General features: G+C 54.2%; 1 protein-coding gene across 19 annotated transcripts in view; it reads right to left on the bottom strand.

The window, feature by feature from the left end:
* RARB (retinoic acid receptor beta) overlaps window positions 1–25,793 on the bottom strand; it is a 769,461-nt gene that overhangs the window by 6,783 nt on the left and 736,885 nt on the right. For all 19 annotated transcript variants that reach the window (XM_023260626.2, XM_045037698.1, XM_011286272.4 and 16 more), the window contains 2 exons: window positions 21,678–21,838; window positions 9,091–9,267 (listed from right to left, as the gene is read on the bottom strand). In XM_023260626.2, the coding sequence (XP_023116394.1) occupies window positions 9,091–9,267; window positions 21,678–21,838 (338 nt within the window). The remainder of the gene's footprint in view (window positions 1–9,090; window positions 9,268–21,677; window positions 21,839–25,793) is intronic.

Below are 25,793 nucleotides of genomic sequence, written 5' to 3'. Positions count from 1 at the left end.
GGGGAAGTACAGTGCCCAAGGTCACGCAAGCAACGGTGCCAGGGCAGACCACAGGACTCCTAGCCCCCAGCCCATGCTCCCTTCAACCACCTGGAGGATCACGAGGAAATGTGCCTGCGTAGGGAGGTATCGTGCGATGGGCAGAGTTGAGTAGGCTCAGTACGTATGGGCTCAAAATCTCCAGGTGCTTTTCCAGTTTGGAATCAAGGAGGTACTAAAGAAGTCTTTGCAGCCGTAGCACGCTGCCAAGAAGTGAATGCTCTAGATCTGTCCCTGCAATAATGAAAGAAACCAGGGTTTGCTGGAAAGGAACAGAAGACCAAGATTTAGGCGTTCGCAAGCTGTCAACAGCTCACTTGGAAATCCAAATCCAAACTGCAGTGCACAGACTCTCCTATTCTGAAGGGGGTCCCTCCTCAGGAGTTGGAAAGTGTTTGGATTCTCATGAAGCGTTTATGTTCTGTTGCCTTTCTCTCTCTAGAAAAGTTCAAAACCAGAAGCAAGTATCAACGGGCTGTCCAGAGACCAAGGCACATGGCCTGAGATGGGAGAACGGTCAACGTCTTCTTTTATCAGGAGGACCGCCACGCCCACCCTGCCCCGGCTGGGCCCAGTGGGCAGCGGGCATCTTCCTCACGGCTTCCGGCCAGGCCCGTCTCTGGGCACAAACCAAGGACTTTCACTTTGTTCAAGTCAAATGCCAGTGGCAACTACCAAGTGCTTCACCGGTATTAAAAAACGCCCTTTGTTTGAAATGAGGGTATTTCATTTGAAAGAGGAGCACCCAAGTCCCACGAGGTGGGTAAAATTAGCCCGGGCGAGGCCGACTCCCCTAAGGAGAGCCCTGTCGGGCAGCACAGAGCTCTGCTGAGGGCCAAACCTGAAGACTGCAGCCTTCCTGCCTTCAGCAAGGACAACGGAGTTCATTCCACTGCCTTTTGGGTGCCCCCGGGGAGCAGACTGCCAGAGATTGGAGCTGTGGCAAGATCTGAGCACGTGGGATCCCAGGGACAGAGGAGGGACCAGTCGACACCCTTCTCCCCTCGTCCCTGTGACTGATCTAATCCAAACCGCCATCGCCTCTCCTCCGGGGATGGCCTCCACTCCCATTCCTACAGCCACAGCACAGGGTCCAAAACGTTCACCAGAAGGGCCTCGCCCTTGCTAAGCTCCCTCCAATGGCTTTGAGCCGTTTTAGATCCAGGACATTCACACTTCTTCCCGCAGCAGCGTCCGTGACCTCTGTCTATCCCGCCCCCGCCCCTCTTTCCCCTTGCCATATTGCCCATATTGGTCTTTCTGAATCTCTAGCAACTCAGTGTCGCAGCAAAGCATATGCGTTTGCTGTTCCCTCTGCCTTTGATGCCTTTCCCTTGGTCTTCATGATTCTCCCTACTCAGCTCAGGTCAAACGTCACCTCCTCAGGATGCACAGGGAACACACTTCCTAAAACCTATTACTTTCTATCATATCACCCCTTTTATTTGAAATATAAAATTGTTTTAAAACTGGGGTATAGCAGGTGCAGTGGTTTTAATATATGCCCACAAATTCTTTGCTACTACTCCTTTTAAGGAGTAAAGCTTCATTCCTCTGCCCCTTGAGTGTGGGCAGGACCCAGTGACTTGGTGCTAACATAGAATCCACTAGAAGCAACGGGTAGGACTCTGGAGAGTAAGTCCTAGGAGGCGAGGCACCGTGGACTCCTCCCCGACTGCTCTCTTCAATCTCATTTTGGGGAAAGCTGGTTGACACATCATGAGGACACTATGGCAGCCCCATGGAAAGGTCCACGCGGGAGGGAACCGAGCTCTCCTGGCAATAACCAGCACTATCTTGCCAGGTAGCTGTGAGGAGCCGCCCCCCCCACTGCCCCGGCAGCCCTTCTGCAACTTTATGAAAGACCCTGATCCAGAGGCACCCAGCTGAGTCTGTTCCTAACTCACAGGGACCCCGTGAGATAATAACGCTCATTGTTTATTGCTGCTAAGTTTTGTGGCAACTTGACGTATAGCTGTAGATAATGAGCATAACGTGCTGGCCTTGAGTGTGCACACAGCTCACAGGTAGAGCTGCATGTATTTTCCCCTAAGGGTACACCCACCCAGATCAAGACACCAAGAGTTCCAGCTCCTACAGGCTCCCTTGGCCCCTCCTGATCCAATCCCCTCCCCCAAGTAACCATTATTTGGACCCCGATTCCCGCAGATCGCTTTTGCCTGTTCTTGAACTTTACGTAAAGGGGATCCTACACTATAGTCTCTCTTGTGTTGGCCTTTACTTAGTCCATAGCATCTCTGACGTTCCCCGCCGTAGCGCATAAAGCCCCAGTTCTTTTTCCTTGCCGGGTAGTATTCCAGTCTGCCCCATCGCCCTGCTTTCTTTTCCCCGCAGCACCGTCACTCTCTGAGCTTGCTGACCACTGGCCCTGTAGAAGATGAGCTCCTAGAAGGAGGCTGGCTCTTTATCTGACCTGCTCCCTGCTGTATCTTTAGCATCTAGGGCAGTGTTGTCCACACAGCAGGTGGCTAATGAATATCTGTTCAATTATTAACAAAGTGGACTCCCTCCTCGGAATCTCTCCCACCTTGTAACCCCCCGAGGGGGGCAGCCAGCGACTTCTGAGTTTCCAGGCAAAGGAGAAAAGCTCAAATTGCTCACACATCTCGGTCTGTGCACTAATTGTATTTGGCAACTGGTGGGCAGATCCTGATCGGATTTGACTCTCCTCCAGCGCTTGTGGGAATGTCGAAGTAGTGACAATAACAACAACAGTAACACACACACAGCTTTGTGAGGCCGTCTTCCCTGGCACTACATAGCACCTATTATGATGAGCTCATCGGGACAAAATGTTTTCCCCGGCGAGACCTGCCACCAGCCTGCCTTTCTGAGACCAGCACGCGAGGAGCCGTTACGTTAACGCGTCGAGAGAGACACGAGGGATTAAATTTGATACAATATTCTGTGTCGCCGGATATATTCAAAATATTTGTATGAACGTGTAATCAATATAAAACATCATTAAGGAGGTGGTTTACATTTTTAAATACTAAGTGCTTGAAATTGAGTGTCTATTTCGTAATGACAGCTCTTCAGACCAGCCACATTTCAGGCACTCAGCAGCCACAGGTGGCTTGTGGCTGCCGAACCAGGCGGCACAGCTCGAGCTTGGGTGTGTGTGTATACACATATGTCCTGGTGTGTCAACAAGCTCACAATACAAATTCGCTACCATCTAATTTAAAGGATGCTAATTTAAAGGAGCACTTACTGTGTGCCAGGTACTAAGTGTTTCACATGCATTAACCTAATTAATTATCTGAACAGCTTTACGAGGGAGGAGCCGCCATTCTACCCCTTTCACCGAGCAGATAACGGAGGCTTAGAGAGGTCACATGACCGCCCCACTTCACGCAGCTTCTATAGGGCAGAGCTGGGATTTGAACCCAGGGGGACAGGCTCCATAGCCGGCCCCCTTAACCACCACGCTGACTGCCTCGCGGGGACTTCTGGTGACGGTCGGGGCCAGGGCTCTGGACCCACGGGTGACAAAGCTGGGTGTCAGAGAGACGCGGGGCCTCGTCCCGATGGCACCGGTGGCCCGAGGCAGTGCTGAAGCCTGAACCCAGGCTGTGGGCTCCGAGGCCAGAGCCTGCCGCTCTTCGGGCTGGGTCCTGTCTCTACTGAGCCCCTGGAAGGGAGAAGGACAGATTCACGTGGGAATGGCCCTCCGTGGCTGTGTAGCCACATGGTCCCCAGGACCCCAGGAGCCACAGATCGTATTTTGAAGTCACGCAGGGCAGCCGCCCCTGCGTCACCAGAGCAAGGTGCTCCTACCGCTGGCGTGGGAGTGTCCCCTCGGGGCGGTGAGAGCCGTGGGTGGCAGGAGCCAGGAAGGCCCCGCGTGACTGTCAGGGGAAGACCGCACACTGGAGCTGACCCACGGATTCCGGGATTTCCACCGTTGGATTAGTGTGATTATTGTACGTAATGTACGTACGTAATGATTAGAGATCATTAGATGATCTCTAATTCATCTGCGCGCCCGTTCATTCCTGACTCTTCAACGAATGCCTCCAGCGTGCCTGAAAGCCTGCTCCAGGGACCAACCCCAACGCGGTCCCTGCCCTCCCCGAGCCGACAAGCAGGCGTACAAGACGCTGCGGAACACGTCTCTAATTACGAGAGAGACCTGTGGGGAGCGGGTAGGAACTGGGCGGCTGGTCAGGAAAACCTTTTCTGAGGAGGGGGCATCTCGGCTGAGCAGAGGGGCTGGCCAAGAAGAAAGTGGCGGGACAGTATCTAGAGAGAAGGAACGCCTGCCGGGGCCCTACGGGCCTCCGGCTTCCACTTGAGCTATGGCTGCCTCATCTGCAAACTGGAGATGAGACCAAAAATCCCCCGGAGGGTGTAGTGAGGCTCACTACAGTGTGAGGTGACTGAAGCCTACGGTGTTTCAGACACTGTCCAAGCCCCTCATTTCATTCTTTCCAGTCCCTAAAAGGCAGCTTCTATTCTATCGCCCGAGGCTCAGAGACGGGGAGTGGTTTTCCCAAGGTCACACAGCAGATAAGCAGCAGCCCCAGATTCGGAACCCGGGCAGACTGGCTTCAGAGCCCACACTTGTAACTACTACCGTCAGCAGCTGGGGCAGGCCAAGGGGGAGCTGGGTGGCTGTGGGGCCATGTTGGCGCCTGGGAGACGAGTCTGTAGTAAAGGCGGGAGCTCCCCAGGGAGGGTGGCAGGGCCAGACCACGAACTCTGGAAGGGCAAGGGCTCGCCTCTCCTCCCCGCCATCAAATCCCCCAGGTCCATCACACAGGAAGTGCCCGACAACTGTGTGTGTGACTTCTTCCCTCGCGCTGCACGAAGAGACCAGCGAAGGGTGGAAACAAGAGCTGGACGGTGGCACACCTCAGCCAAAGCTGGTGGTGACTCCTAACAGTGAGGATGAAGATGTACCGGCCATCTTGTGCTCGCTTCCTCTCAGGCCCCGGCCCTGTCGCTCCCCTCCCGGCACATTCACCTCCTCACCGCTCCTCAGCTTGCCAGGGCCTCCCCGCCCCAGGGCCCTTCAACTACACTCCCCAGGACCCCTCACTTGCACATGCCTCTGACTGGTGTCTTTCACTGTTCCAGCTCTTTCTATCCCTTCGTTAAGGGTCATCTTCTTCCCTAACCACACCATAGAAATCAGGCCCGGTCCACCGCAGACACGTTCCTGGGCCTCGATCCTGCTCCTGTTTCTCTCTGTGGCCCCGTAAGACCCTGCCTATTCATTTACTGTCCGTCTACTCCCAACAGAAGGTCAGCTCCATGAGGGGAGGGATTTTTGTCTGTCCTGTTCACTGCTGTGGCATCGAGCCTAGAACACTGCCTGGCACACAGCAGGGCCTCAGTGAGTATCTGTAAAAGGGAGAGAGGGAAGGAGGTCAGCAGGGAGGAGCAGGGGCGAGCAACCTGAAGGCCAGATGGCCTCAAAGGTTGTTTCTTACGATTTTCAGGTTGACAGAGACTTGACCCCAATTACCTGCAGAGAAGAGGCAGTTTAGAGGGAGGAGGAGAAGAAACAGGACAGGAAAGATAAAGGAGAGTAAGCACGAAGGAAAACGTGAGCAAGAACTCAGGTGAGGGGACTCCTCCGGGGCCTCCCTTTCTTGTCCTGAACACAAACTTAGAATGCCACAACTCTGGGGCGAGAAAAGGAAGGTAAACTTCTATCCACAAGGGTTTCGAAGTTTGGCCCATCTTAGGAGAGACCTTTTGGCTTCTTGACCCCTGTGGGAAATCAGGAGGCTCAGAGCAGGGCTCCAACCCTGAGGGAAGCCTGGCTGTGGTCCCCACAGCAAAGGGTCCCCCCAGCAGGCAGATGCTGGGACAGGAAATCCCTCTAGAGGGCAGTGTGGCAGGGGGCGCAGGCCGGACAGGCCTCGGGCACTCTTTGTCCTTGGACCTCCTTCCTGAGGGGCTCCCACCTCGTGACTGTAAAGCAAACCACGTCCCGCGCGGCCTGTGATTTTCCAGCACAGCGCCGGCCCCCGCAGGCGGCCCCGCGCTCAGACACAGAGGCCCGTCTCGGACCAAACACAACATGATGCGCTGGTGGCCGTGACTGCGTCGGGACAACCGTGACTTCCCTTTCTAGGGGCTGACAACAGCTTCAGCCTGTCTCTGTCCGTGTGTCCTCCTGGTCTTTCTGTCTCACTCTCTCCAGACATCAATGGCTTAGATAAGAAGATTCTTCTAAATGGCTCAGCTAGTTGAGAAGATTCTCATCCGAAAGATGCTCTTTGAAGTTGTGCATTTTTCAGGCTCTCGTGATTAATTGCCTTTGCTACAAATTCTTGGAAATGAGCTCTTGTCCGGGGCCAAATAAGTACCCCTTCTGCTTCATCTCATATGACTGGAGGTCTCTGCCCCTTCCCCGGGTAGAGTTTTCTCCTCCTGTGGCTTATGTGTGCCAACCCCAACCCCCCTCAAGCCTGTGGAGCCAGGAAGGAGTGGTTGACAGTTTCCTGACTCGTGGCCACAGGGGCTGAAATTGCCCCCATGTCCTTATGACAGCTTTGTCCCTGATTTCAACGCCACCAACCGAGGATCTACTACATGTTCCACGTTTATATTCATGTCTGTATTTAAGCCCATGCAAAGAATTACTTTTATTTTAGTTAACACCTTATTGATTTGTACTGCTAGGTAAATGGAGGCTGGGAGAGGTTAAATAACTTGACGAAGGTCATCGAAATTAGTTCCTGGGGGAGCCTGGGTGGCTCAGTTGGTTGAACATCCAATTCTTGATTTCGACTCAGGTCATGATCTCACAGTTCGTGGGTTCGAGCCCCACATCAGGCTCTGTTGACAGTGTGGAGCCTGCTTGGGATTCTCTCTCTCTCTCTCTCTCTCTCTCTCTCTCTCTCCCTCTCTGCCCCTCCCCCACTCATGCTCGTGCTTGCTCTCTCTCTCTCAAAATAAATAAACTTAAAAAAAAAAAAAGGAATTGGTTCCTGTTCTACCTGTTTCCACCAAGGGGCTAAGGGCCGATTCTTGGATCTACAGGCAAACCAGAGGAGTGCTTAGTTTTCATTATAAAGGTGGGATGTGGGAAGATGGCCACGGGAGGTTGGATAGGGATTTTAAGGAGGGATCTAAGCACCGTGAACCATTAGGCATAGGGTGTTGTAGAAACAAATGCTCCACTGGAGGATCTCAAAGTATCCTTCTCATTCCTTCTTTCCCAAAGGGCTAGAGTTGAAGGAACCACAGACCATCACCACCTGGCAGCCAGACAAGAGGAGGACTGAGAAACAAGCAAAGAACCGAAGTCAGAGCCCAAGCATCAGGAAGGCTCCGGGCCCTGCTGGGTGGCCGTGTGATGCAGGGAGTCAGAATTGCACCACATGCCCTGGCGCAGACACCGACCTGCTGCATGCCACCTCACAGGTCCCTCGGCGACTTGAGGCCTCTGGGGCACCTCTCCCCATGCGCTGGTGACTCCAGTCTCTACTAATATCGCAGGGGTGTCCTGAGGCTTAGGCAACATTCTCCTGAGAGCCACACTTTAAGCACTCATCAGGAAAGGATAAGAAAGCCCAGGCTTTGTTGTTAATTATTCCAGTAGCTCCTTACTAACCTCGTTACTGATTTGCTCAAGTGGCTTCTGCTATTCCCTGGTGGTCTGGCTGGTTCTCTGCCCAGGGCCCACCTAACACCACTCCCTGTCTATGCTTCTAATCCTCTCATGGCTTTGGAGTCCAAAGATGGGGGTCTTGGGTGTGGTTCCAGCAATCACCTGACCCTGGTGACTCACCTAGCCTCCAGCTCCTTATCTGTAAAATGGGATGAATCGCCATCCCCAGCCAGGCTCACTGAGGTGTGTGAGGCTCCAAGGAGCTGAGGTTTGCAGACTCTGTGGGGTGTGGGTAGGTGACAGGTGAACGCTGCTCTGATGTTTCATTTTTTCCTGAACGTCCCTACGTTCATCCCAGACCCTCTGACGCTATAAGATGAAAAGATACCACATATACTCTCAGGATCCCTGGAACTTGTAGCTTATCGAGTAACCATTACCACTCCTCCTAAGATCCAACCAGTAGGTGGAAAGACACATAAACATTCGTGCTTCCTGCACGACTGCCTCACACGGAGGTCTTCTCTCCTCCTGAGCAGGATTGTGTGTTTAATTACAGTGAGTAACTATATTTGCCTTGCAGAACTGTTTATACCCAAAGCTATGAAAGATGTAATAAAAAGAAAAATCTATGCTTTTAAAGCACTTCAAAAGCTAATTTTACTTCCTCTATTTTCCGAAGCATCCCCGCAGGCCAGCTTCCCCTCCCACTTCCTCCAGAGGCCCATCAGCCTATACTACCCCCCGCAGGTGGGACAGACCCCCGTCCCCTCCAATGAGAGCTGCTTCCCTGCCCAAGAAAACCAACCCAGCCAGAATGAATCATATCATCCTTGACGCCCCTATCAGGAAGAGAGAGGGTAGGTATCCAGCCAGTAGACCCACAAGGGACAAGGTATGACAGTCGTCATTACCCTCTCTAGGGCCCTAGAAGCTACGGTGTGAGAACGGCAGAGGGAGAGAGGCACCAGGAATCCGTTCCCTTTGCACAGATGGGGACACTGAGGCCTATGGAAGGAAGGGATTTTCCCAAGGCCACTGACAGGTGGGTTAAGGTCAGAGGGTAGAACTAGGGTGCTATGTGCCACCTCCTGTCGCTCTGGCTTCGAGAAGTGTGACGGCCTTTGAAAGATCTATAGGACTGGCCCACGGAAGGGGCTTTGGGGGAGTAGGCAAGCCTGTGACCGAGCCAGGCTGGGTCCTTCCCCAAGATCGTGCAGTGGGGGTTCCCACACCAGGGTCGAGAAGGTAGGAGGTTCTGCCCAACTCTGGGGAGGGGAGGGGGTCTCTGAGCTTTCAGGAGTGGAACTGAGATTCAGGCAGGAAGGACGGGGCTCAGTGTGCAGTGGGAGTGGCAGGAGGAGAGGCTGGAGAACCAAAGCCTCTGCAGGTCTTCGAAGCATCGCTGTCCCCTCCTCCCCCCACCCAACCCCCGCCTAAGAGTTCAGAAGGGCACATACCAGAATGTCCAGGCAGGCGGCCTTCAGCAGGGTGATTTGGTCTGCAATGGTCAAGCCGGTGAAGCCGGGCAGACGTTTAGCAAACTCCACAATCTTAATAATGCACTTGGTGGCCAATTCACTGAATTTGTCCCAGAGGCCCAGGTCCAGTCGGACTCGATGGTCAGCACTGGAGTTCTAAGAGGGAAGGAAAAAACACTGTCAGGGGAGTTTCTGGAAAGCTCAACAGAAGGCAAGGAACGCAGCATATTTCCGATTAGTGCACTGATGTTTCAGTCTTGACCAGGGAGCTTCCTGTTGGGGTGGCTGCGTTTGGCTAGGATTCTTTTTCAAATGCTCAATACCATATCCCTGCCCCAACGGATCATCAAATGACAGATACAGAAATGAAAAAATAAGTGAAGTGAATTAGGAATGAGCTAAGAAGTGAAGGAATGATGGAATAAAGATTCACCATTTCAGAACCCTGATGAATTACGGGCTCGAGGCATTGACCAAAGAGGCAATCCGTCATGGAATCACACACCCGCCATCTATGAAACAGTCACCCCGGCACCCGAGTGGACCTCTCCACGGAACTGCAGGAAACCCAGGAGGCAGAGGAATGTGCTAAGTTCCGCTATGTGGGATGCGACTGTCACCACCCAGAATGCTAGAGACTCTGTCAAAGCAACGAATTGGTTTCTTCAACAAATACATCGCAAGGGGATAAAAAGAAACGGAAAGAGAAAGCTGCAGACTAGAAGCAACGCGACTTGGGCGCCGATGGACCGGCAAATGGGCAAATCACGGCACACCCGCTCTGGCCTGCGGGAACAACACAGGGAGCACCCACACGGCCCGCAAGCACAGACGAGCCGCAGAAGCAACAGGCCAGGTGAAGAAGGCAGACACAAACACCTGCACGCAGAAGGAGTGCACTTGCAGGATATTCTGAGAACAGCAGCACTATAAGGGAGAGAGAAGACCACTGGTGTCCAGGGGCTGGAGAGGGACAGAGGCACAAGAGGGGACTAAAAAAAAAAAACAAAAAACAAAAAACAAACAAGGAGGCTGATCAATTGTAATGCATAGACCTTAGCTGAATTCTGATTCAAATAAGCTAAACACACAGACACCCATCGCAAGAATGGGAATGTGAGATCTCACTAGGAGATGCTACCTGCGAGGTGCGAGATGCTACTTTCATGTAACAAAAACATGGCTGCTACGCTTTTGTTGGTGGCAGTTCTCCCCGCCCCCCCCCCCGAGAACATTAACATATTCACAGGCCAAAGAACATATTCGTAACTGACTTCTGGATAACATAGAACGGGGAGACAGCGTGACGAGGGCTGGGAGTTGAAGTAAGATAGGCTGGGGAGTGATCACGGCGTTCGTTACTCGAGTCTCTCCAACTTCCACATTGCGTCCGCAGGTTTTTGTAATAAAGAGGTAAGAAAGGGACGGTGTGAATTAAAACAAAATGCTACACTGACAACAGCAGAGCACAGACTCTCTAGCGGACGTCAGTGCTGTGACGATCACATGCACGCTTCCCCGGGCGCCCCGGGTCCCACCGCCAGGCTGGGCTCTCGGGACACGCTCGCTCGGTGCTAGGACACAGCTCCCTGAGGGGAGCCCCAGGAGGGCACAGCTGCTCCTTCTGGGAGGGACCGGCCTTCTCACCCCCCCTCGGGTTTCATTCTGGACCCCGAGGCCCAGGTTCCTGGGGGAGCCGCAGAAGAAATCAGGGGGAAGCCCTCCTCTCATCCCCCTACGGGAAGATTAGATTTCAGTCCGACTCCGGGCACCTACTGGCCGGATTCCTCCATCCATTCGAATACTCCTTCCTTCACTCACGCATTCGACTTCCTCTCTTGCTCCCACCCTCTGTTCCACCAATGCTTCCTGATCCACCTTCAGGCTGCCAGGGGCCGGGGTGTAACTGCTGAGCACACCCGACGTGCACCCTCCCCTGGTGAGCTGACAGCGGGGCAGGGAAAGCGCCCGGTGCTCTGGGGACGTGCCACACGGCAGGAGCCATCCAGGCAGGCCCCGGGCACCGAACCTCGCCCAACCCCACGGTCATCGGCCAAGGAGGGGCTGGCTGTTCTCCGAGTCATCCTGAGACAGGGAAAGCCCTTTCAGAGAGGAGAGCTAACTTGTCCACGAGGGGCCAGAAGTGGCTCCCAGGTCTACCTGATCCCCGACAGGCGAGCCCTCCGGAAGCGACGCCTCAATCTTCCCGGGGGTAAGGAGGGACAGCCGCCCTCCAAGGCTGCAGGGAGACGCGCAGGGTCCTGGAGGCGCAGGCGGTGCCTGGTGTGTCCCGGGGGGTTTGGTCAGCGTTGGACCCCTTTCCTCAGCAGTGCCAACCGCCAACGGCACTGCCGGAGGGTTCAGACAGCGGCAATGACCGTCTTCTCCTCTGTCCTCTGGAGCAGAGGTAGCATGGCCAGCCAAGTCCCCGTACTGGTTCCCACTCCATGGCCCGTTACGAGCCTCAACCTGGCTTTCCTCGTTTAGCCAGTAAGGAGGATGCTCGGAGGACACACAGGAAACAGAACGCCACTAAGGATTTGCCGGAAATTACCGAAGGTCTCAGCTTCTGCTTAGGACCGCACTAACACACACCCAAGAAAGCAGTTGGTTGGTTTTCTTCTACTTTTCCTTCTCTAATCCCCAGAGCAGAATCTCCTGCCTGGATCACTGCAACAGCCTCCTCCCTGGCTTCCCTCATTCCACTCTGGCTGCCTTATAGTCTGTTCTGATCAAAGGAATGAAAGGGATCCCTCGAAAACAAAAGTTAAAGCAAGTCAACGTACTACTCCGAACCTCCACTGCTTTCTCGTTTCATCCCAAGAGCCGAAGTCACGTCACTGGCCTGCAAGGCCTCCCCAGATCCGGGCCCTGCTCTCCGACCTCCCGTCCTCCCACTATTCTTCAGCTCACTCCACCCAGCCTCACGGGTCTCTTGCTTGCCCTGAACAGGTGGGCATATGCCTGCCTCTGGGTCTTTGCACTGGGTGTTCCATCCCCCCGGACTGCTGTTCCCTCAGCTACCCACATGATGCACTCCCTCCTTCCTCCAAGTATTTGATCAAACACGTCACTCTCTCTTGAGCCCCACTCTGGCCTCCTCCACTGAAAACTACAGGACCCCCACCTGGCACTCCGTGCCCCCCACCCCGCTCGAAGTATACTGTGCTTGTCTCCTGATACACTGGCCTTCACTTACGTACGCGGGGTCTCCCTGTCCCATTTCACGCTGCTTTGTCCTCAGTGTCTACAGCACTGCCCGGTACACGGCAGACAGAGGCTCAGTAAGTACGTGTTAAATGAACCAGCGAGGCATGAAGTTCCCCCAAATCCTTGCTAGTTTCAGGTCTCGGCAAGACCAGAATTCTGAGGATGGGGCTCTCCGGGTGGGGGTCTAGGCCTGGTCACGAGGCCGCTGCTGCCTCCGGACGCAGAACTGAACCACCCCGATGGACGGGGAGGCCCCCTGGGCCTGGCGTTCAGGCCTCGGACAAATGTCAACAGTTCAGAGAAGGGTGCCGTGCACCCCAATCTCGGGTTCCTCACCTCTGTGAAAATCAGCCCAGAGCGTCAACAAAGCGAGCTTTCGTTTTTAATGCTGGGGGTGGGGTGGGGGGGGATGCCGCAGAAGGCCTCCAAAAGGTGGCCGCCAACGTTACCTTCCGCAACACCCCCCGGCAGAAAGTGGGCGCGCATCCTCCAGATTGATTTCATTCCTTCCTCAAGGACCTTGGTGGAGCGCAGTACACTCAGGGGAACACAAGAGCAAGACGTGAGGCCATTCGGGCTGTAATTAAATTTAATAGGCAGTTTATCCCGTTTGTAGGAAGATGACACGGAAGAGAGGGACAGAGAGGCGAGCTTGCGGCGGGCGATCATTTGACAACAGAGTATCCATCTGGAAAAAAAGCCATTGCCCCGACCCAGCGAGTGTGAACGCAGCCTTCATCAGCATCATATGAGCTTACTTCACCACACTCTGGGCTGAGGGAGAGAAGCCTGTCGTACCTTCTATTAAAAATAATGCACCGCCGTCTTAATGGCATGTAAATCTAACTCACTATTATGCAAACTGAAGGGAAGAGGCAGTTAATAAAACACAAAATAACCTGGTGTTTTATTATACTGGTTGCTCGATTCATAGGCATGAGGTTTAAAATGGCTTATATATTATCTGCCAGCTGCAGCAAATGGAGAGCCCTGCTTGTTTGAGTCGGTAAGGAAGGCGGTTACGGGGAGCACGGAGGGAAGTGTGGGTTTTCCGCGGCACTTCCGAAATGGGGGGGGGGGGAGAAGGAGAGTGAGAAGCTGGGGTGGTGGGGGAGGCCCTTGCTAACAGCTAAGGAGAAGCTCGGCCGAGACCAAGGGGGGAAGGCAGGCCTTCCTCCAACTCTCGCCCCCCGACCCCCATGTCCCCCCTCTCCCTCCCCCACTCCTCCTCAGTGGGGGGAAGCCCGTCTCCAGGTGGGAGCCCCAGCCTGCCTTCCCAGAATGCTGTGCAGCGGGGACCCTACGGAGGGGCCACCCTAGGGCCATCTTTAGCAGCAGCAAAGCCCAACCCCGCCATGAAATCCAATTATACGGCCATTTTTGTCACGCAGAGGGATCCCTGTCCCGATTGCCGCTGCTTGCAGAACGAGACCCATGAACGGGGACGGAATCACCAGTGACTTAAAGTCCTGTTTGTGGCAGCTCTCGGATACTGAGGCGGCTCAGACAGGCTGCGTGTTGCTCCTTTTTTAGCTGAGGAGGAGATGCAAACTCTTCCAAATAATAAACAGGTAAGTCTCCCAGGGAACGCTGGGCACGTCTGCTAGAGTGCCCCCCCCCACCCCGCCCCTTTCCCTAGGCCTGAATCTGCCCGTCGACCACGGGACAGGCTGATGCCCAAGCTGTATTTGCAGGACGCTCCTGTCTTCCACACTCCAGGGCAATCAATGGCCCAACGTCGCACCCAACAGCCCCCAGAGGCAGACGCGGTTCCCAGAGCTTCACAACCAGCTCCCTCTCCTCCTCCCCGCACCCTCATCCGGTGGGAGCTGTTCTCGTCCCATGTGGCCGGGGTGGAGGCCCAGAGAAGTCAAGTCACTTGTGCAAGGCACCCAGTCGTCAGGCGGAGGGCACAGGGGCCTCACGAGGCAGTGCTGGCAGTCCCTGCCGTCACGCCACTTCGCCCACCCTCTCGCTCCGGGGCCACCTCGTATTCTGCTCCTGGCCTGACCTTGCTGTCTTCTAGAGACTGCTACTGCACTTGCCATCTCCCTCCTGGCTGGAGGTGCCGGATGCTCCCAGCGGGTGGCTGAAAGATCCGTGGCATCATTATAAGGAGAGCATTCTGTGCCAGGCCAGCATCTCTCTGTGGTCAGCAAACACGCATCTAGATGCTAGGACGACACGGCCTTAGGAATGTACCGGCTGGGGGGTGTCCGTCAGTGGGAGGAGGGAGGCACAGAGGCCCTGAGCACACATTTCGCATTCTCCTTAGACCCGGATGCTTCCAACAGGTGGGGAGAGGCAGCTTGGCAGCCATCCAGCAACCAGGCGAGGGAGCAGCCCCTGGGTAGCCAGGGCTCTGAGTAACGGGCCGTGGGCAGTAACAAGGGTCTCGAACCCAGGACCTCCCCAAGAGTTTCTTGGAAGTCTGCCTCGAAGCAAGCATGATATCCCTGAAGGTAATGTTTTCGGGGTGTTCCTGCACCCTCCCTGCCTAAGATTCTGGGACCAACACATGAGGTGCCCCTGGACGGCTGCAGCCCCTTCACGGCTGGGGATCTTAGAGATTCGGGGATCTTAGAGACTCCCCAACCGTGGCGGAGTGTTGGGGTATAGCCTTTGGAATACACCAGAGTATGAGTCAGTGTTCCAGAGGATGTCCAGGAGATGCTAGATTTTGGGGTGGTCTCAGCTACTCTGAAAGGCCACTCATGGCTTCTGGAACTCCGGGCACACATCTGAGAATGAACCAAAGCTCTGCCCTGCTTACCTGCCAAAGCGTTCCGGCCAGGCACGGAACAGCCAGGGCTCACCCTCTTGGCTTGCTTCTCCTGTCTAGAAACCCCACTGGGCTCTCTGTTGCCAATGCTCACATACCTTATTCCAGCTCACAAAGGCCCCGCCAGCTAGCCCTGACCGATCTCCTTCGGCTCCGCATCCAGTCCTCTCTTTGCCAAACGCCTGGCCCTGCTCATGCTATTCCCTTGACCGGAAATGTCTTTTCCTTTCCCCACCGCGCGGTAAGATCCAGGGAAATGCAGCACAGTGCCTAGAGGGCATTTTTCATTAAAAGCCAAAGACTCGTGACGTGTACTGCCAGAGGTTTCTAAAAGCTCACAAAACACGTGACAACATTTGATTTTCAGCCAGACTTCACAGAAGAGCAGAACGCACGGAAGGGTGAATGTCCAGGCGCTCCAATTCCGCACTCAGCAGGTGTTTTGGGTTGAATTGTGTCCCCCTCCCCGCAAAGATGTGTCGAGGTCCTAACACCAGTAACTTCAGAATGTGACCTTATTTGGAAATGGGGTCTCCACGCAGGTTATCAACTTAAAAATGAGGTCACTGGGTCAGACTCAATCTAGTCTGACCAGTGATAATGGGAAATGCGGACGGAGATAGATGTGCACGGACGTGAAGACAGAGGATTGGAGTAATGCTTCTACAAGCCGAGGAGTGCCAAGGATTGCCCTCAACAGCAGAAGCTGTAAGAGGCAAGGAAGGATTCTTCCCTAGAGCCGCCAGAGAGAGCATGGCCCTTCTGACATCTTAATATTGGACTTCCAGCTTCCAGAGCTGTGAGACAATAAATTTCTGTTGGCTTAAGCCACCCAGTTGGTGGTACTTTGTTATGGAGGCCCTAGGAGACGAATACAGTAGGGATACAGTCAACGTGTGTCAGAAAATGAAAGCACGGTGTACGTGATGCAGACAGGGCAGGTATGTTTACTGGCAGAAAACAGGCTCACAAAAGATAAGAGCTCGTTCAAGGTCAGACAACTGGGAGGTGGCAGAGTGGATTAGAACTCGGGCCTCGAGATGCCCCCATCTCCCCCCCTGCCCCCACCATGCGTCTCTCCTGGTTGGGGGTGGGGGGTGGGGAGGCTGATCTCCTGAGCGTCAGGTCCTGCTTCTTGGGCTGATCCCAGGGTTAGTTTTCTAGAATGAAGGCCAAGTCTGCAAATGGCCGGAACCGCTTACAATACCCTTCCTTTTCTAAAGCACTCGTTTCCTGGGGAGTCTTTTGGAGCTTTGTTTAATGTTTCGGTTAGTGGCCACTTTTCTGAGTCGATTAAGGGCTCCTTAGATCTCCACAGCTCAACCTCACGAGCCCCGCGGAGGGCAGCTTATTTCCACACGGCGTTCATCACCCGATCCAGAGGAGACATGCCCATTTCGCACCTCTCTCCGCCAGAGCCTGCCCTGGGTGCTCGGGAGCGGCTGTTTCACTAGCCTTCCCAGCAATCCCGTGAGGCGGGCACCGTGCAAATCCAATTCTGCAGAGGAGGGGGCCGAGGCTCCTCTGGTGGATCATGCACAGGCAAGACCGTAGGTCTACGAAGCCCGAAAACCCAAATGACACAGTCCCTGGAGTTGGACCTATGGAAACAGAGGGAATCTCCTCAGAGCTAGGATGCTTCCTCTGGTTTGTTTCTTCATTCTGTTTTGGAGACTCCTCTATAAATAGCCCCTGCCCTGTTTTCCACCTTTCCCTTGGGATCCCCCTCCCTCTCCTCCTGGTTTTTGGAGGGGTGGTCACTGGTTAGGAATCTTCCCAAGGAGACTAGTTCTGAAGCTTGGAGGTCAGAGCCCTGCCCGGGCTGGGTGTGGAGGGCGGGGGTGGGGGGACATATGTTCCTGCCTCCCCACCCATTTCTGCTGCCTCCTCGGGCCTGACCGTTTGTCCCAAATCTACCCTAATTCGAGAAGAAAAAGGAACTACTCTTTCAAAGGTCTGTCGGTGGGTGGCTAGCTGCCTTTTTAATTCCTCTCTGCCCACTTATTCCAAAGGCATCTGACAGGGATGCCAGGCTAGTGAAGATGGCAGGAAGTTTCCTCGCAGTGGAAGCAACTGCCTGTCTAAAAAAAGCTCTTTATAAAAAAAAAAAAAAAAAAAAAAAAAAAAAAGCTCAACTCGGAACTAAGAGCTTGCCGAGAATGTGTTATGGCTGCTGTTATTTATTTATATCCCCACCTACTTCCAGAAAGGATCTGAAGCTGCTTACAATAAAAACTGAGCTAGATCTGTGTACGGAGAGTAGAAATAAAGAGAAAAGCCAGATGAGAGGCTGTATCCCAGCAGACTTGATTCCACAAATGGGCAGCATGCTTCCGGAAGGAGGTCGGCTGCCCTACGTGTGGTTAAGTTCCCTCGGAGAGGGAAAACAGGTGTATTTCCACTTTCCCTGTTTTATCCAAAAGAGGTGTAGAAAGTCCCCACAAAGTGCTTAGGATGATAGGAACGGACGGTGTCTCACCAAAGAGAGACGGATGGGGAGGGGTCCTGGAGGCTGTCAGGGAAGCTCCCTGCCTTGGGCCTTTCAAAAGCGGACCCCGAGACTAGGATCTGAACGCAAGCAGCTTGCTGGGAAAAGGTCTCAGGAAGCACTGGAGGAGGGGGGAGGGGAAAGAGGTCCAGGAAGACCATCCCTGTGGGCACGTGGGTTCCTCTTGCCGGGAACCCCTGGGAAATGATTTAGAGAATACCTAAGGGGTGTCCTCCCCAGGGGCAAGGAAGCTACGGCTTCACCCACCAGCTTCTACTTGTTCTTGGGTGGGGTGTTAGTGCCCCACGTGAGCCAAGCAGCTCCGGCAGCCAGAGCAAGCCTTCAGGGAGGGTCACGCTTGCAGTGTGAGCCCTGGGACAGGGCTGGGGCCCTGCCAGCCCCTGCTGCGCTCTCTGGGAAGCCCGGGCAGGCAGCCTCACTAGCCTGGACACAGGGAGAACCAGACCTGTGGTGTAAAGAGAATCCAAAAGGAGAGGCTACCAGGTTTGGAGGGAGGCCCGGGGGAAGGGAAGGTTGTAGAGGCCGAGGCCGACCAGAATCCTGGGCTGGCTTTTGGGGTGGGAAGGAGCTATGCCGACTATCAGAGGGAGGTCTGTCCCGAAGGAGCATTTTGGTCCCAGGCCCTTTAGGAAGCCAGGCCACACCAGGGCATGTGTTCTAGGCAGAGGCAATGCTACACCTTGTGTTTGCCCAGCCTTCCCCCAGAGTAGAGTGGACGCCATTTCATCGGGTTACCAGGTGAGTCAGGGCCTGGGGGACGGCCTAGACCACACTAAGGGATCCCGCCTGGGCCAGAAGGGAGAGGCCCCTAATATCGTAGCAAATGATCCCGGATATTGTCAGAAAATGTCTCTCACCTCATGACCTGGCTCCAAAGTCTCCACTTCCAGAAAGCCCTCCCTACTTTGACTGTTCTCTTTTACTCTGTCTTTTCCGGAGTTCGTGGTGTATTTATTCCTTGAGAACAGGTACCCCCTCTCACCTAGATGCCCAGTGGTTCCTCCTTCCATTCTACCTTGCCATCCGCCCTCTTCATATATCCTGTGTATGGCATGGTTAAAAGGGCTGTCCCTGGACTCAGGCTGTTCACAGTCAAGTCCCACTTATTGGCTATGAGACCCGGGGAAAGTAAATTAGCTTTCTCATCTCAGTTTACTCATCTGTAATATGGAAGCAACCATACCCACTTCACAATGTCCCCATAAGGAGTCAAAGATTTAATATTTATTTAGCACGGTCCCTGGTACGTAGTAAATGCTCAATAAATATTAGCCGTAGTAATAATGGCGATAACAATAAAGGCTCCTGATGACAAATGTCTATTCTTTTCCATTATTTACAAACTAAAATACAAATTCCTGAGCGTTCAAGGTTCTGCAAGGCTATTTCTTTCTCACTTCCCGGTCACTCCCAATTTAGTCTTGCCCTTCCCCTCACCTTCTTCTGTCCTTTCCCTGGGCCCATCCTCAGTTGATTTCCTGGCTGCTGAGGTCAGGATGCGTGCACCTTGATACTAAGCCCCAGACAGTGCCTGGGAGTATTTCTAAAACGAATAGGTGATACTCTCCTTGGCACCAGTAATGAATCACCTTGCTTCTCCGTAGTGCCAGAAACACCTGGCATGGGACCAGGTGCCCGGAGCATCAGTTCACACACAGCGAATGGATACGTGGTGGCTGTGGCTTCTGCCACATCACTGCTTTTTTACGGGTCCCATTGCTGAAGCTTTTCAGGAAGTACTGAATTTTTCTAACCCTTTTATATCATCCCCATTCCATAGATGGGAAAAATGAGGCCGAGAGAAGTTAATAACTTGCACATAGTCACATGGCCGATCGGTGGCTGAGCAGGAGTGAAGCCACGTTCATCTGGTTCCAGCGTCCTTGCTCTTGATGACTCACCCTGCGCCACCTCTTGGTCCACGGGCCTACTTTGCCTCTCGGTTTATTTTTTTTTCAACGTTTATTTATTTTTCGGACAGAGAGAGACAGAGCATGAACGGGGGAGGGGCAGAGAGAGAGGGAGACACACAATGGGAAACAGGCTCCAGGCTCAGAGCCATCGGCCCAGAGCCCGACGCGGGGCTCGAACTCCCGGACCGCGAGATCGTGACCTGGCTGAAGTCGGACGCTTAACCGACTGCGCCACCCAGGCGCCCCTGCCTCTCGGTTTAAAAGAAAAGCTCCTTTATGGCGTCCAGTCTTGTCCTGCTCTGGGTCTGCTCTGGGCTAGGATGCCATTCCCCAAGCTCGGTGGGGGCCTGTCCGCTGAATCAGGCCCTTCCCTGGGCCCGGGAGGGCAGGTCAACGGCTTTACGCGTCGGTGGGTGAAGCACACCAAACGTCTCTCCTCCTTGACACCAAGGGCCTGGGTGGGCCCCCGAGTCCTCCTGGGTCTTGCTACTCAGAGCCCGGCTCACCGCCTCTGCCAGGCAGAGTGTGGTCTGCAGCCGCGCCTGAAACGCCCCCGTGGCCCCCATCGCGACGCTGACCCTGTTGGATCGAAGCCTGCCCGTCAGCAAGACAGCCAGGTGCCTCAGAAGTGAGCACGCTGAGGTCTGGGGAGCACCGCTCTGGGTCCGTCCGGCGCCCCCTGAGCCAGACTTCGGTGTGGCCACCCGCCGGCCAGCCGCGCGCGCACCCGAGAAGCCGCCCGACGCGTTCTCGGACTGATCTCGTGGCAAACCCTCTGCGCCTGCTTCCGGTTACCATTCCCGTTCTACAGAAAAAGCGGTGACGGCACCCTCAGAGGCACGCCCGCCAGCTCCCCAAAGCGGCCTCGCAGCCCCTGCGCTCACTGTTCCTGGTCTTTCTGCATCACCGTTTCCTCTTTACGTTCGGGACCTTTCACGCTCTTCTCCTCCTGGCGTGTCAGTCACCCAACCGGCAAAGGCTATAACTGGGTTTAAAAAAATTTCTTTGAATGTTTCTTGATTTTTCAGGTGGGCGGAGGGGCAGAGAGAGAGGAAAAGAGAGAATCCCAAGCAGACTCCACACTGTCAGCACCGAGCCCGATGTGGGGCTCGAACTCACAACCGTGAGATCATGACCTGAACCGGAATCCAAAGTCGGCCTCTTCCCCGACTGGGCCACCCAGGTGCCGCAGATAATTGGATTTCTAAAAAAATACATTTACCAGCATCTTAGGCAAGCAACGTAAGCTACTTAAGGAGGCCAGAACAGCATTCTAGTTATATTCATTCACTCGTTCGCTCATTCACTCATTCACTCAACAAATAACTTATTGAGTGCCTATTATGTGCCACGCGCTGGGAATTGGTCTCAGTGAACATAATACATGCAAAAACCAGCTTAAAAAAATGGAAGTAGCTCATGGGTCTTCAGTGACATATCCCAGACCCGTCAATATACGTCACCCACCCTTGATCCCACATCCTGCCCCTCCTGCCTTGTCTTCATGTCTACGCGCAGTGAGAGCCATTTCTGGCACAGCTCTGGGAGCGCAGCGGGCGCTCCCGCCTCCCCGGGGAGGAGTCACGCCTGTGCTTTCCCCAGCCCGGGCTTAGGGGGCTGACACCCTCTCTCAAGCCAGACCGCGGCCCAGGGGAGGGCCCCATAACGTTGGTTGGACTTCACAGCTGGAGGTAGGTTTTTAAAAGACGGTCCCGTGCCCCCTCTACGTGCCCGCCCTCCCCGGGCTCTGTACAGGCGTCTGTCATGACGGCTGCAACACCTCACCGGTTTCCCTTGTCTCCTTCACCAGGCTGTGTGTCCCCTCGAGGAGCGACCTTATCTTGGTCACTCATGTCGCCAGTGCCTTGCACACGGCCTGCACACAGTAAGTGCTCCGTCTGTGTTTCCTGGGCACACGCATGCTTGTGTGACTGGATGGGAGGAAACACCCAGCCTTCTCAGTGACTGTGCCAAGGCCACCACGCGAAGGGAGGCGGCCACTGCGTAGCCCCACGCCGTCCACCTACATGGTCTGGCCTGAATCTGGGTGGACGTGCCCTCCAGGGCAAGGGGAGAGGGAAGGAGGGAGCCAACACGCATGCAAGGGCCTGCACCTACCCTCCCGGCAGCCTCGGGCGGAAGCGTCTCTTACCGTGGTGTATTTACCCAGCTGGCAGAGGGACGGGAAGGTTTCCTGGTGAGCTTTTCGGATCTTCTCTGTGAGATCGTCCAGCTCAGCCGTCATCTCATAGCTTTCCGTGCATTCCTGCTTCGAAGGCTCCTTCTTTTTCTTGTTCCTATCATTCCTGACAGCTGGAAATGAGAGAGAAGGCAAACCAGGGGTCATTAACGGCCGGGCCTGTGCTGCAAGCTTCCATCTCCCGACGCTGCCTGGACTCACTTGACACTTGGAACAGGAACAGTAGGAAAAGGCGCCATGAACACATCTCCCAAGAAGGGAGGCTTGGCGGCCAGAAGGGCCAGGCGGAGAGGAAGGTTTGTCTGCGTGTGCACCTGCCAAGTAGTTCTTAAAGAGTTACTTTAAGGGTCGCCCAAAAGGCTGAGAGCCTCAGTTTGTTTGCACAGAACTTTCTATGTGGACCGGTCCTCAAAAGATGGATTTTTCCAAATGCCTCCCCATTCCCTCGCACCCGGTTCCAGAGGCTCCGAGGGAACCACTCAGGCCCGGGAGACACGTTGCTGAACAAAAAGCCTTGTTGCATCATGATTCGTGATTCCTAGCTAAGCCTTCTGGTTTGTTTTTGTTGTTGTTACTGTCTTTTAGTTTCCTGAATGAACGGACCCTTTTGAAGAGATTCATCTCAAACGTGATGGGATGGTGATTTTTGCCCCTTCGTGCTCTTCTGCTTCCTAGACTTTTGGTATTCATCACATAATCTTTTGTGATTATTTGCAAATACTGTATTAATGTATTACACATTGTATACATCATATATAATATTTAAATAAAATGTTTATGATCACTTATTGTTAAAAAAAGTTATTTTAAAACAATAATCTATGCGTTGTGGGCCCCTGGCCTGAAAAACGATTGGTCCGCTCATTTGCTTATTCATCTATAGCCGCTCCACTCTGCATCTTGTCTGGCCCACTGACCCCTCGGCAGGTGCGGTCTTTGCCTCAGCACTTTCGCAGCTGAGCGTGACGCCAGGATGGGTCGAGTCCCAGGACCCGGGGCTGTGGAAACCCACGCTTCCCCTCGCAGCACAGAGCTCTCAGATGACTTCAAACCCGAGTGTCACGCAAAGCTCTGGCCTCGGGCTAGGATCTCCCGGGGAAGGGAACCGCAACCCAGGGAGGCCAACAGGTGAAACCAGACCGCGCAAGCCCCTCCGGGGCGTCCCCATTCCCCGGGGACCTGGGGGTGGCCAGGCTGGACACCACCTGGCCGTGTATGCCACCGCCATGACCTGCGAATCTGTGCTGCAAAATGACCCAGGTCATAATCCGATCTGCCCTAAGAGGATTTGGCTTGTGTTGCCTCCCTGAGAGCACCCGGGGTGATCTGAGAACTGGCAGCTCCCTGGGTCTACACGGTGAGGATCCCGAGGCCCCGTATGGGGCCGACTGAAATGAAGGCCTGGGGAGCTGGGGAGCGCAGCAAGGCGGAAGGAAACAGATGAGGATGGGGAGGGAGTGCGTGAACGGTACTGAAGGATCCCAGTGTCTGTATAAGTCACTTACTCCTGACCTGGAGGGAGGGCAGCCGGGGCGAATGTTCACATTTCTCGAGCATCTTAAGCATTGTACTGGGAACCGTGTCCGCAGCATCTCACTTAATCCCCTGATCAGGGAGGTGATTTTAAACTCATCTTACAGATGAAGAAACTGAGTGTCAGAGAGACTGAAGAATGTTTACACAGTTGACAAGTTCTCTCTTCACTTGGACTCACTCGCTCTTAAGGGAGCGGACACGTTTGAGAAGAACACAATACCTCTCCAGAGGATTCTCCTCCCCCAGGACTCTGAAATGACACTGTTCTTTGGCTCAGAACATTTCCAGATTAAGGTGAGTGGTAACGACAGTGTGAAGTAACTCAGCCTCAAATGTATTACTTTTCCGTGTAGACTGGCCAAGTGCCCAGACCATTCCTAGCAGGTGTGGGACGCAGGGGGAGGCGGACAGCATATGGTTTAAAGCAGTTAGAAAGCAAAGGGTACGGTCAGCAAAGGAGGGACCGTGAGGAAGGGGGTAGCGCACGGCAGCCGAGACGCCCCCACGACGCTCCTCAAGGACGGAGTCTGGGTCTGCGAGGGGAGGCTGGGGCCTGACGCCTTGTGTGTGAGCACCACGGGCTCTCCATGCAGGTGAGCGGGCTTTCCTGACCCCTGCCCGTGACCCTCGTCATTTGCTAACACAAGAGCCCTACGTGAGCAGTGAGGGTCCTTCCAAAACAGAGCTCTAAGGAAGCAGTCTGGCAGTCCCTCGAGAAGCTAAAGAGTTGCCACACGATCCAGCAATCCCATTCCTGGGTCCACCCAAGGGAGCAGAAAATAAGCGTTCATGCAAAACCTGTACACCAATGTTCACAGCAGCCCTTCTCGTAAACAGCCCCGCGGTGGAAACAACCCACATGTCCATCACCTGACGAATGGATAAACGGCCGTGGCGCATCCACACGGTGGCATATCTTTGGCCACGAAGGAGTGAAGTACAGACCCACGTTACAACGTGGATGAACCCTGACAACGTCACGCTCCACAAAAGAAGCCAGTCACAGAAGGCCGCGTGTTGTGTGGTTCTATTTATACGAGACGTACAGAGAAAGCAAACCGGTAGGCAGAAGGCAGAGCAGTGGTTGCCGAGGGCTGGGGCTCATGGAAGATCAGCACTGACTGCTAACGGGATTTTCTTTTTAGGGATATGTGAATGTTCTGGAATTAGGCAGTGGGAATGGCTGTACAACCTTGTGAATATACTACAAACCACTGAACCGCATACTTTAAAATGATGAATGCTACGCTCTGTGAATTATACCTTAAAATAAGGAAAAAAAAAAAACCCAGCCCCCTGAGGGAGGCCACAAGTCACTGAACACTACGAACTGCTGTGACTGGAATCAGAAGCCAAGATGGCGACCTGTGACCACCCAACACAGCAGTGACGGTAACGCCACTTTTTCATTGCTTAGCAAGGGCGAGCCACCGCCTTAAGCAATTCAAGAACTCTAGTTCACTGAATTCCACAGTGAACCGGGTGAGGTAGGCATTAAAATTCCATTTCTACACTCTCAGAAGCTTGAGGCCCAAGATCACCCTCTTTGAAAGTAGTCAAGCCAAGATTTCAGTGGAATATACACAAAAGCAGACAGAGGAACCACACGCACATAATTACCCATAATCACATCCCCAGGCGAGTCTGTAGGACCTTGAGAAGGATCTGCGCTTCTCAGCATTCTGCTTCACTGTCCCCCACCCACCCACAGCCCCCGGGACCATCACCCGGAAAACGCATGCGAGGAAAGACAGCCCTAGAGGTTACCTGGGAGGTGGTGGGGGGGGCACTCCGTGAGCTGCCCCCACGGATCATCTGTACCAAGCCCGAAAGTGAGAGGTGAGGTCAGGTGGGAAGGGGACCCTGGTGAGCTGTAGCAGGGCACCGAGTGGGGGCACTCAGTTGGGTTGTGCAGACAGCACCCGCCATTTGCAAAAATAACAAGCCGTGAAGCCAGAGCTCCATCTTCTGCGCTTTGAGGCCCAAACTCAGAGCACTCTTACCAGCTGACTGACTGCCAGGGGACCAGTGTGTAACACCATAGGCTCCCTTCCAGACAGCTCCCTGCCCTCCCAAGGCGGAGTGCCCTTCCTACTGTCTCCATGAACGAAGGGCTACTGGGACTCTCGGGTACTCCTCTCCAACAGCAAGACGCAATGGCCCCCTGGTAATGACGCCCCAATCTCCATGACCAAAGGGCTACTGGGACTCTCGGGTACTCCTCTCCAACTGCAAGACGCAATGACCCGCTGGTAACGATGCTCCAATCACGGAAAGGTTCATAAGTTGATGGAGGTGTCTTGTAAATACATGGCTTCAACAACTGCTTTGCTCAAAGGTTTTAAACTGCGGTGGATTGCAGATGTGGGATCTGGGCCACGCGTGGGGATGACTGCCAAGAGCCACCAGAGTCAAGGAGGCGATGCAGTACATGGGACGCCATGAGGGCTTGGGGACGGTGGCTTCGTCCAGTTTCGGGGGACTCGTGGTCAGCAGCATCTGGGGCAGTATGGGGCAGGGGGTGATACAGGT

The sequence above is a fragment of the Felis catus genome, chromosome C2 (genome assembly GCF_018350175.1).
Source record: "Felis catus isolate Fca126 chromosome C2, F.catus_Fca126_mat1.0, whole genome shotgun sequence".
In the NCBI taxonomy this organism is placed as follows: domain Eukaryota; kingdom Metazoa; phylum Chordata; class Mammalia; order Carnivora; family Felidae; genus Felis; species Felis catus.
Note: the sequence above shows the minus strand (reverse complement) of the source record. Positions and strands in the feature narration are given on the sequence as shown.